General features: G+C 46.6%; 1 protein-coding gene across 2 annotated transcripts in view; it reads right to left on the reverse strand.

The window, feature by feature from the left end:
- Positions 1-439: 439 nt before the first annotated feature.
- Positions 440-12778, reverse strand: part of IL31RA (interleukin 31 receptor A) — a 71901-nt gene continuing 59562 nt past the window's right edge. For both annotated transcript variants that reach the window (XM_008952738.4, XM_063604451.1), the window contains exons 12-15: positions 12559-12699; positions 9665-9758; positions 8306-8387; positions 440-6590 (exon numbers count right to left, since the gene is read on the reverse strand). In XM_008952738.4, the coding sequence (XP_008950986.1) occupies positions 6114-6590; positions 8306-8387; positions 9665-9758; positions 12559-12699 (794 nt within the window). In that variant the 3' untranslated portion in view covers positions 440-6113. The remainder of the gene's footprint in view (positions 6591-8305; positions 8388-9664; positions 9759-12558; positions 12700-12778) is intronic.

A 12778-nucleotide genomic window follows, 5' to 3' on the forward strand; every position in this document is an offset into this window, starting at 1 on the left:
ATTTCCTGCAGCAAAGAGTGTAATGAGCTGCCGAGTCCTGGTCAACTGGAGCCCTTTCCCACAGCCACCAGGCTTCCCTGATCTCTCACGTATTTACATTGTGGAGCCTCAGTTTAGATAGCTGAGTAGGTAAAACTTGAAGACAGGGTCTTGCTCTGTTGCCCAGGCTGGAGTGCAGAGGCACGATCTTGGCTCACTGCAATCTCTGCCTCGCGGGTTCAAGTGATTCTCCTGCCTCAGACTCCCGTGTAGCTGAGATTACAGGTGTGCACCACCACACCTCGCTAATTTTTGTATTTTTTGTAGAGACAGGGTTTCAGCATGTTGCCCAGGCTGGTCTCAAACTCCTGACCTCAAGTGATCTGCCCACCTCAGCCTCCCAAAGTGCTGGGATTAAAGGTGTGAGTCACTGCACCTGGCTGAGTAGGTAAAACTTTAATATAGAAGTATAGTATTACATGAAAATAGTATAGAAGTATAGTATTACATGAAAATAGTATAGAAGTATAGCATTACATGAAAATGGTATTATGGCTTTTTTGTATGAAAGGCCCAAATACAAAAGCATTTTAAAAGCTGTTCCTATTACCATAACCATGTTTTCACACTCTACTTAATAACAGACTTCTCATGCACATGCATTACAGATTGCATCCGTAGGTGGTCCATGTGTGGAAAAGACCACATACCCAGTCTTCAGAGACGGTTCTCTTGGGGCCACAGATTCAGTCTTCCTAGTTGGAAAACTCTGCATGTCCTTTCTAATTTGCATAGACCCCAGGACACCTTTCTCGCATTTTAGTCCACACTTATAGTGAAGTTGGGCAGGAAGAGAGAATTCTAGTCCTAAAAATGAAATGCATAGTGCAAGTATCTCACTTCCCTTGAACAGCCACGAGAGCATTGCTGACAGCAGGTTTTGCCCTCTTGTGGAGTTCTGCCCCTCCCCTGCCCCTCGCTTCTCCCCAGCCCTTTTCATCAGCACACGGCAAGCGTCTTGGGCAGCACAGCCCTGCATAGAGCTCTGTGTCAAGGGCTATTGTGGCCTGGGGTCTCTTCCAGCATGGATTGGAGCTGTTTGTGCTTCGGAGCAAACTCTCTCCCCACTGACCCCAGTGTCCAAAGGGAATGAGGACTGCTGTTATCCTTAGTCACACTCCACTCTTCAGGAACCGCCCCCCCCACAACAATAAGAGTGCAAGACACTGACCACACTACATATTTTGATTACAAGTAGGCTTGTCAATAATCAACATTTACGTAGAAACAATTAACAAAATACACCAGTGTGAAATTTCTTTTTCAAATGCCCTACAAAAACAAGTATTTTAAATAGTCAACCAAATGGCAAAGTCCACCCGCTGTGCTAAGGGCCTACTGAGTCCCTCTTATTTCTAGCAACTCAGCTGGTCTGTCAATGTCCCCAGGAGCACGGAGGCAGAGAACATTCTGTAATGTCAACACAGGGACATGGCAACAATAAAAAAAGAAAAGTTTGGCTTCACAAGGATTAAAGAAACACAAATAACTATAAAGTTTCATTAACTATTCCCGATAAATTGACAAAATCAAGCTCACAGTGGTAGACAGCTGATTCTCAGTGGAAAAGGACAAAGGATCCATCAGACTTGTCTGGTGATACTGTAAATCAGCATAACCTTTGATGGGACACAGTCACGCAAAATGTGACAACCATAAAATTCTGACCAGCAATTCCACTTTTGAAAACAGCCCCAAAGAGACAGGACAAAGGTAAGAAAAGATAAATGTTTATCGCATTGCACTCTATACTAGGAGGACCTTTAAACGAATCCTATCAACCAAGGGATGCCTTAGCAAACCACACCATGCAGGCCCGCCATGGGGTTCTTCGTGGATGTTCAAAATGCTTTGCTCATGCATGAATTTTTATATATGGGAGAACTAATGTATTCAGTATGATTTGCAATTAGCTGAAAAATGTGTACAGGTGCACACAGATCATGTTAGGAGTTAATTAAGCATGACAAATAATTGCTATTTAAAACTCTTGGGATTACTGCTGTAAAGTTGAATTTAAAACAAATTTTAAATTAGAAAAAAGAGGGGACACCTAGAGGGGAGTCTCACCCATGTGAACACTGTGTGTGGATCTAGAAGGCAGAGGGTAGTTCAGGCCACGACTTCTCAGCCTCAGCACTGCTGACATTTTCTGCCAGATAATTCTTTGTTGTGAGGGCTGTTCTGCGCATTATAAGATAATTTCCAGCATTGCCGGCCTCTACCCACTAGATGCCAGTAGCACCTTCCCAGTCGTGACAATCAAAAATATCTCCAGGCATCACCAAATGTCTGAGGTTTGGAGGCTGGGGGTCAAAATCACTCCTGTTGAAAGACCACTGGTGTAAGCCACCAACTCTCGACCTTAGCTATGGGAAGGGGACAGGAATTTAGGAGGGCTGGTGGGGAACCAGTAAGTGTGTGTGCGCCCTTCAAAGAGGGCAGTCCTTATTTGGTCAGAAATTCAGAATGACATATCCTGATTTCTTTTTAATTTGCAGCTAATTCAAAGTTGAAACATAGTGGCAGTCTGAGTTTCATGTCTGTGGGTTATGGTAGGCGTCCACAAATTTTTTCTGCAAAGGGTCAGAGAGTAAACGTTTTCTGCTTTGTGGGAAAAACTCTGTGTTGAAACTACTCAACTCTGCCTTTGTAGGGGCAAGCCGCCATAGGGAATAGGTCAACGATGGGCATGGCTGCGTTCCAGTTACACTTTGTCAACACTACATGAATTTCTTGGACTTTTCTTGTCACAAAATGTTATTCTTTTTGTTTTCAACCATTAAATAGGTCATTATAGCTTTTAGTTCATGAACCTACAAAAACAGGGCCTGAATTTGGCCTGTGGGCCACTGCCCTGGGTGGCAGGGTGCCTGCTGCAGCAGGAGTAACTAGGGGCGTGCTGGAAATGGGGACAGAATCAGACTGGGGTGGACGGGCCAGCACAGGCTTTCCTCGCACACAGAGCATCAGCAGAGCAGCCGGAGGCATCCATACTGTGGGCCTCTCCTTTTTCATCTCTCCCCATCTCCTGCCTCCTCCAGACCCTTGCGTGGTGTTTTCACACCGCTGCCTCCCAAGACACCAGAAGGAACTTGTGGTCTTTTTATTTAAGCCACAGATTGGTTTCTCTGCCATTCTTTAAAAATTTTCTGCTCTTACTGTTAAAGAAAGGCCACTAACCTAGCTGTCTGCATGGATCCCAGGGTCTCAGAAAACTGGTTTATCCATTTTTAATGACCTTGCTAAAACACAAGTCTTCCTGTTTGTGTCCTCACAATGTCTCTGACAGTAAACAGGGAAAACACAGATGGCTTTCTCCAGCCACAGAGGCAGTCCCAGGTGCCCAGAGCGGGGACAGTTGGTGACTCGATCCAGGAGAGGAAGTCACCTGCGCCCTGAACTCTGAGGCTCACATCCTGTGAACCTGCTCAGGAGAGCTAAGGTGTGGCCCACCAGTGCCTTTTGGGGACTCATAGAAACAGCTCCTCTCACCTAGAAAGAAACAGAGCCACCATCTTCCCACCCCTCAAAGGTAATAAAACCATGGAAAATGATCAAAGGAGGCTGATGGAAGGGGAGAAAGGAATGAAAAGAAACAAGAAAACAATAGCAAGTGTTAAAAGATGAGAAGCTCTGGCAGTGGGGGAAAACAAAGCACAAGATAGGGGCAAGAGGAGAGAAAGGAAAGAAGAAATGAAACAGGAAGGCCTGGGTGGGGATTTGCAAATTGTCCAGCAGAAGACGCTTCCGGCTTTGATGATGAAGGAGCAGGGGCCAGAGGGCAACATCCTTATCTCTGGAATCCACTCACAGGAGCCATTGGGGATCCATTTTCTCTCCCATCAAATTCTTAGATTTCAGGTTCAAAAGCTTCATCTACATCCAGGTGTGAGACAGACAAGTTTGGGAGAACTCGTTCCAGGCTCTCCTCTCACCCACCTCCCACAGAATTTGAGAAAATTCCCCCAACTACAGGTGGGCAGGAGGGTTGAAAGAACAGCTGTGGGGGTACCCGTGCCCTCCCCCATCCTCGGGCCAAGACAGGAGGCAAGGCTAGAATCTCCCCATATGTTCATGAATCTGAAGGTGGGGTTGCCAAAGGCCCCATCTGGAACTCTGGGGACAGTGGGCTCACAGAAGAGCCCACACCACAGAAGGGGTGGAGAGCAGGGAGAGCAGGGAGAGCAGACATCAGGGGCGGCATGAGAATTGGACGCATCTCTTTCGTTTGGTCCCTTCCTACACCTGGACTTGAGTGCAGGACAACGGGACAGGGGCATTGCCCTAGAGTCTTATTCCCCAGTGCCCTGCCTCGGGCCTCCCTCATTCCTTGGCGTACCAGAAGTCACTGTTCCGTAAACCAGGAGTACTGAGTCCTGGGTGGGTGGTGGGGGGGTGGCTGCAGCCGCTGGAGATGTTAAGAGGACACAGCTTTGAGAGAGCAGACACACCTTCCTGTGCCCACAGTAACGAGGCAGCAATTGGCTAAGGTAAGTGGTAGGTGACCCAACAGGGACAGGAGGGACCATAGTAAACACACGAGGCCAGAGACAAAACCACGGCCGGACAAATACATGACCCAGAGGACGCCACTGAGTGACCAACTCTGTCCCATGCACGCTGCGCCATCGAACATCCTCGGCACTCAGAGCCAGTCCCAGGCAGGACAGGGGAGGGCAAAACCCCAAATGTGACTGAGTCACAAACCTACGGCAACTCAGAAATCATCATACTGGGCTGAGGTTACTTTGAAGTGTCAGGTCTCAGGCTGGCAATTAATTTTAGTTTTAGGAAAGTAAAGTGATGTTTTGCACACCTGAGTGGGTGGCTTGCGAAGTTCATGCCTGCAATCCTAATACTGATTCCTCAAACGCTCCTAGAAAAAATACCATCAGCCTTCCTGGCTGGCAAGTGCTGGGTTCACTGCACCTTGGGCCACTCACTCATTGCCTCGCCTGCCCTGATCTCACCAGCCTCCTAGTGGCCTCCCACAAAGGTCAAGGGAGTCACAGCTGACTCTGTCACTATAGTTACAGGAGGAGCCCAGTACCATCTCAGTGCTGAAGCCAGCAATCCACACTTTCGTGAAAGGCTCCACTAACTGTCACAAGCTCTGTGCTCAGCTAGAGAAAAGGAGCAGAAGTCCTCCTGTTGGGGCTGCAAAGTTGCTAGGCATTGCATGTTTCCAGGCCCTGCCCTGTTGCTTCCGGGAAGAGGCCTTTTAAGTAAGCATTCCTGGGCTCTGAACCAGTGTGAGGGGCCAGCGTCCCTATATGACAACCACTGCAATGTCAGGTGCCTTTCTGCTCCCAGGCTGGGTGCTGAATAGAAGGGCAGCAGCAGCTGGGAAGTGGCCCCCTGGAGACTGGACAGAGCTGCGCCCGGCAGCGTACATTCCCCAGGGCCCTCCCCATTCCTTGATTTTTTAGTAGTCAATGCAGTCTAAATTGGGGGTGAGGATTCTCAGGTGCGGTGTTGCTACAGACACTTGAGATCTAAGAGGATGTGAGGAGCCTCAGACAACCCCTTAGGAAGGTCCACTCCACCTCCAGCCCCAACTATGGGGAGAGAGGAAGGCTTCAGGGCTACCTCGTAGGGGAAGACCAGAGCCCAGGCTCCCACCAGACCACCCAAGAGCCAACAAAACAACTGTCCTCTGGCAGCAGGGAAAGGCCTTCTGGAACTCTGAGGCTCAGCCCCAGCAAAGGCTGGGACCATGACCCATTTCCTGGGAGGCCAGATATGTCCACCCTGGGGGTCCTTTGGGCTCAGAACCTGGGCCCTTCCTCCAAAGTCAATCTGTCAGGAGGCCTCGGTGAGAGCTTGGTATCTGAACAAACGAAAAGAGACTGCCGTTCCTTTACAATACTCGGGCTTATCACCATCCCTTCTTCCCAGTACAAGGTCGCATCTTTGCCGACCAAGTTCAACTGGCAGCTCAGGGGCAGGGGAAACTTTAACCTAGGCAGGATGTGGCAGGGCCAAGCAAGCGCTGCATGCCAAGTCTTGACATCTTCTCTGGCAAGGGCCATCCACACTGAGGCCCCGAGGGTCTCATGTTATGGTCGCATTTAGACTTCTCCCTTGGTGTGCTCTGGAAGTTTTTCAGACACAAGAAATTCCCTGGCTGTCACTGAATTTTTCAAATATGGATTTGGGACTCCTTCCTCACACAGATGATCTGGTACTAAACTTTGACCAGAAAAGAGAAGCTGCTCTTTGGCTTCCGGGCGGGTCCCCTCTGGCATCCTCGAACGTAGGTATTGGGATTTTCTGGGAGGAATCTCAGGTGAAACTGGGAGCTCCTCAAAACTCTTCCCCAGGGGACAGTCAGGCCTGAAGGGGTAGGTCACATACTCATTCTTTTCCCCTCCTAAATTGTTTTCCTGACCCGTTCTGGCTTCATCTGTGAAAATTTCTTGCAGAACATTCCCAAAGTTCACCACCAACTTGTCAATCACCAACTTGTCACTGGGGGTGGAACATGGTTTTAAGATCCTGTCTTCTGTGTTCACAGAGTCATCAGACTCCTTCAGGTTTAGCTTATCCTGGAAAAGAAAAAGGGACATCCCAAGTGGTCATTTAGGAGTCACATATGACATAGCCAAAAACTCGTTAGGCTTGGGACAGCAAATGCCCACCTCTGGAACAGCCCCCACCTTCCTCCCAGGCCCAGAAGTGGTAGCCAACCCTCTCTGCATGCCCTTCCACAGAGCTTGGAAGGAGTGGCACATTTCCTGAGAAACAGTGCCCTAGATTCAAACAATTTTTAAAATTTGTTTATTTATATGTATATAATTTTTTTTTTTTTGAGACAGGGTCTCACTCCCGTTGCCCAGGCTGGAGTACAGTAGCATGATCACCACTCACTGCAGTCTCAACTTCTCAGCCTCAGGTAATTCTTCCCCCTCAGCTTCCTGAGTAGCAGGGGCTACAGACGCACACCACCATACCTGGCTACTTTTTAATTTTTTGTAGAGATGGGGTTTTGTCATGTTACCCAGGCTGGTCTTAAACTCCTGAGCTCAAGCAATCCCCGCTGCCTTGGCCTCCCAAAATGCTGGGATTATAGGCATGAGCCGCTGTACCCAGCCAATTCAAACAATTTCTTCTGCTAGAGTGTGCAAGGCTATTTTCCACACAATCCCATGTTCACAAAACCCCAGTTAAGATGGAAGAACTAAAATTAGAACTCTTAGGGATGGAAAAACCACATCATAGAGACAGACTTGTTCAACCTCACCAGAAAATCAGAAGTGGCCTCATGGCAGGGACAGTGACTTTGTCATTTGTATCCCTAGGGCCTAGCCCAGCACCTGGCATGTAGTGAGTGATTAATAAGTGCCGGCTCTAGAGGCCCAACCTACGGATTATTCAAAAAGCATGTTAGTTATCAGAGAGCACTGCCTATGAATCCATTTACTCTCTAAATGACATTTAATAAGCAGGAAAGTAAATGGGGGTATAAATCAGTCCAGTATACCGGACTGATAAGAGGAGGAAATAGAAAGAAAGCCCATTATAACGAAATGCCCATGCTCAAAAAAGACTTCTGAGTGGGAACAAGGACTAATATTTAAAATTTGTGCATCAAGGAAAAACTGGAAACAGCCTTTCAGTAACAAGGATTTAAAGGTTATATTTGATTGGGCTTGTTTCTACGTAAGCAAGAAATTAAACCTTAAAATCTCCCTAACAGTTTTCCACTTAAAAATTTATGCAAATGGAGGGTTTCTAGTTAAGGAATACTCACTAGAAAACCCCAATGCCAGTTAAATAAAGCCTGACTCTGACGTCCCCAACCTGAGAAAAACAACCTGAGGCAGCCTCAGACTGCCATGCCCATCAACATTCCCTGGTGATATTTAGGCAGTCTTTAGATTAATGTGCTCCTGGCTGCTTTGTAAATGGCTTCAAATCCTATAGCCAAGGCTCCTCTCTCTCTAATTAGCCCATCAGGTCAGGAAGGGTAGGGCCAGTGTCTTTATTCTGCAGCATCCTTTATGGGACCAGTTCCACCTGGGAACGCACTGGGTCCTCATGAGCCTGGTGAAGCCCTTTCCCCTTGTCAAAGCATGAAGTCAAAGTCATTCCAGGAAGGCTGAGTCCATCTGCCCTGCCTGCCATTCCCTGAGACTTTTCAACTCCAGTTCTCTTGATGTGAACCTTGAAAAAAGCTCATCCTAGGACTCTTTCCCCATCTCCATTCACCTCGTCTACCTCCCACGGCAATGATTTCCTTAATAAAAACAGGAGAGTTTACCTTGAAATCATCTCCACGCCATGTGGCTATACTACTTTCAGCAGGGTTGGGAATGCTGGGCCAACACAGGTGAGTCAATTTGCTAATGAGAGAGAAGATTTTAAGATGGGAATTGAATCCAAGAAGCATTAGCACCATATGGCTGAGTCAAAAGAGTGAGGCTGTGCTAAAGGGAATTGTAAGGTTCCCTCCTAAATAAGGGCATGTCTGCCTAATAGAACCTGGGAAAGTGGAGTCGTTTTGCGGTGTGTGTTGGGGGGTGACATTGCAAGTTCTCTGTGGGATGTGATCAAAGGAGAGACTCTCCCCATACAAAGCTTATCTTCCCCTCTCTCCCATCCCAGCATCTCCATACCTGGTCCCAATGCTGTAAATTGCACCATCACAGAGTCATTCCTTTGAGGCTTATCCTCTGGGAAGGACAACATTTTATAAACCTTATAAGCTACCCACACTTTCCTGCAATGGTTCTCCAAGTGTGGTCCCAACCAGCAGCATTGGGATCACCTGGGAACTTGTTAGAAATGAACATTTTGGGGCTTTACCCTAGAACCACTGAATCAGAAACTTTGGGGGTGAGGCCTGATTCTGAGGCATGCTAAGATCAAAATGATTACTTAAGTGCATAATGTACAAGAATCTATGCTGGTGGCTTGGTTATTACCTACAGTTGGTAACTGAGGTTGATATTAGCTTGACCATTAACTAAGTGCAGCTGCTTGACAGAGATGACTCACAACTGTCTAATTTGGAGAGACAGCTCAACCAGGGAAGGACCATTAGGGTGCCATAAGGCTCACTGCAGAGAGAAAGTCTAAGACCCTGAAGACATGCTTTCTTCCCCACAGTGGCCAGGGCAAGCAGGGTAAAGGCCCCTGCAGCCAGACCCTCAACACTGCACCACAAGCAAGCAATAAGCTTGCACCCACAGACGACTGGCCAGCACTCCAACACCGTGGAGACACTGCTCCCCGCTCTGCCTGAGATAGAAGCTTGCAAGAAGGCCTCTTGCTGCAGCCAGGGGCCCTGCTAGACACTGAGAGAAAGGGTCTGCTCTCCAACTCAAGTCTCAGATGGCAAATGGAGCAGACAGAGCCTGTGGGGCAGCTGGCACTCTGCTGGCCTCAAAAAGGCCTAGACCTGGGCATGGAGCTCTGAGAAATGAAAGTGCTCTTGCTTGGTCAGAATTCCGATGAGCCACTGAGCGTGGCCTTTAATAACCTCAATAAATGCACCAAGTTAATAAATGAATGAACACCCCTTAATGGTAGAGTGCCCTCTCCTACGAAGCACCTATGATGACTTCAACTCCTTTTTGTCCCTGATTTTTAAGGCACCCACTGTTGTCTGCAGACTCACTTGGGTTTTTTGAGACCATATGCCACTGTCAGGATAATGAGAATAAGAAGGCCTCCACCAATCAGAGAAGTTATGAGGATAATCTCAAAGACACCTTTGAAAAAGAAAGAACAAAAGTCAGTAGTGAGTTCCTCACCTTCTTGACAAAAATCAATGATTAACTTTTTCTTCTAGTAGCTTCAGCAACACAATGTCTTATTAGTTTTCTTTCAGTTAAATTCAATTTCTTTCCACTAAAAAAACCCCAGATCAGGAGTTTGAGACCTGCCTGGCCAACATAGTGAAACCCCGTCTCTACTAAAGATACAAAAAATTAGCCGGGTGTGATAGTGTGCACCTATAATCCCAGCTACTCAGGAGGCTGAGGCAGAAGAATCACTTGAACCTGGGAGGCGGAGGTTGCAGTGAGCGCTGATCATGCCGTTGCACTCCAGCCTAGGCGACAGGGCTAAACTTCATCTCAAAAACAAAAACAAAAACAAAAAACAGAATTTTGTGCCTCCCCATCTAGGTGTCTTCCTGGCAGCATTCATTCCAACAGCATTCATTCAGTGAATACTTATTGAGCACTTACTTTTTAATTTTTATAAATTTTTTTTGAGATGGGTCTTGCTCTGTCGCCCAGGCTGGAGTGCACTGGCATGATCATAGCTCACTGTAGCCTCGAACTCCTGGGCTCAAGCAACCTCCTGCCTCAGCCTCCCAAGTACCTAGGACTTACAGGTGCAAGCCATCATGCCCAGCTAATTTTTAGACTTTTTTTTTTTTTTTGAGTTGGAGTCTCGCTCTGTTGCCCAGGCTGGAGTGCAGTGGTGCATCTCGGCTCACTGCAACCTCCGCCTCCTGGGTTCAAGTGATTCTCCTGCCCCAGCCACCCTGGTAGCTGGGATTACAGGCACGTGCCACCAAGCCCGGCTAATTTTTGTATTTTAGGCAGAGACTGGGTTTCACCATGTTGGCCAGGCTGGTCTTGAACTCCTGGCCTTGAGTGATCCTCCTGCCTTGGCCTCCCAAAGTGCTGGAGTTACAGGCATGAGCCACTGCGTCCAGACAGCAACTTTAGCTAAGGTGTCCAAGGAAGGAGTGAAATTCAAGCTGATCTTAATAGTGAGAAGGATCCAGCCATGCAAAACCATGGAGAAAAGCATTCCAGGCAGAAGAAACAGTGGATGCAAAAGCTTTGAAGCAGGAACAAGGTAAGGAAGATAAATAGAGGCAGAAAGCAGTAGGAAAAATGAGGTCAATAAGGGACAGATGATGAAAGACCTTGAAAGTTATAGGAAGGAGTTTGGATTTTCTTTAAAATATAATAAAAGTCACTGTGGCTTTTAAGCAGAGAATTCAGGGTTTGAAACTCTGGCTGCTGTGTGGAAAATGGATTATAGAGGATCAAAAATGGAAGAAGGGTGATTTATAATCTATAGACCAGGGTAGGAAACTTCTAGGTTCCAGGGCTGGATCTTGCCTTCATTTAACCCTTGGAGAAAACTCCTTGAGCTGATGAAATTTGTGCCCAGTGTTGCAAAAATTCAATACAGCTTTAAAAAAATTTAAACAGCATACCAAAAAGAGTTCCTAGAGGGCAATGTTAGTCCATCAAAACAGAATATGTTTTCTCTGTAAAAAAAACATGTCATACTCACATTTTCCAGAGTCATAAAGCATTTTATTCTTGAAAAATGTGATGCATAAGAGGCTTTCAAGAATATTTCAAGCAATTTTTAGCTTGCCTCAGTTATTGCAAAAACTTGGCAGTGTTCCTTCATTTTTAATCTAAAAAGGGTTGTTCATTCTTTAAGACAGTTTTAGTACGTACTTAAAAATCAAATCTCTGTCACTCAAGGACTTAGCAAAATTAATATACATCTGTTTCTCCCATTCTCCTTCCTTCTTTCTGCTTCATCCCCCTCCTCATTCCATCTGCCTGCCTCTAAATATCTCCCTTCACCAGCCATCATATGAAGCTACATTTTATTTTACATTATTTGTTGTCTCTAGTAAATTTTTCTTGCTATTTTTTAATGTAAAAGTGGGTAAGTTAAATATATCATATGTCTTTTTGCTCAAAAAAAACCTCCACAAATGATGAGGTTAAGCCCCTTCCTATGGGTCAGTAGTCCTGAGTTAACCAAGGTTTTCCCTTGAAGGCCCTGTTGTACAGTGATATGGTTTGGCTGTGTCCCCACCCAAATCGCATCTTGAATTGTAGCTCCCATAATTCCTACATGTTGTGGGAGGGACCCAGGGGGAGATAATTGAATCATGGGGGCAATTTCCCCCATACTGTTCTCATAGTAGTGAATAAATCTCATGAGATCTGATGGTTTTATAGGGAGAAATCACTTTCACTTGGTCCTCATTCTCTCTTGCCTGCCACCATGTAAGATGTGCATTTCACCTTCCACCATGACTGTGAGGCTTCCCCAGCCACGTGGAACTGTGAGTCCATTAAACCTCTTTTTCTTTCTAAATTACCCAGTCCCGGGTATGTCTTTATCAGCAGCGTGAAAACAGACTAATACATACCGTAACCTACAACATGCAGAAACTGGTGACTGTGAACGGGGAGACAGCCTTGAGACGGGAGCTGGTTTGGTGCTAAGACTGAAGTTGGCATTAATTTGACACCTCCTCCTCCAGATGATTTGTGGCTGCCCATGAGGAACGACCAAAATGACCAGCATTTCCAAATTCGGCTCTCAACTTGCCTGCTCTTCCCTCCCATCTCCTCACCTATATGCTTTCCAGGAAGGTTGGTGAACAGAGAGCAGGATGGCAGGGTACTACGCACTGCCCTTTCATTTGGCTTCCTCCAGCTTTTGGCAGATGTCATTTCTCTCTGATGTAAGGTAAACGTGAGGGAGAGGTACCTAAGGCTTGAAGGAAATACTCACTGAATGACAATGTCTTGAAATTTATGCTGGTCCCGTTGGTTCCCCCAGCACTGGTGCTGGCCATGACCTGAACAATGTAAGAGGTCTTTCGTTTCAGGGACTCCAGGCCGTACTGCAAGATGCTGGAATTGACTGTCTTGGCTAAAGGAAAAATACAAAGGTCAAACACCACAGCCAAACCAGACTGAAAATTGTGTCCCAGTAGCACCAAAATAAGAGC

The sequence above is a fragment of the Pan paniscus genome, chromosome 4 (genome assembly GCF_029289425.2).
Source record: "Pan paniscus chromosome 4, NHGRI_mPanPan1-v2.0_pri, whole genome shotgun sequence".
NCBI lineage: Eukaryota > Metazoa > Chordata > Mammalia > Primates > Hominidae > Pan > Pan paniscus.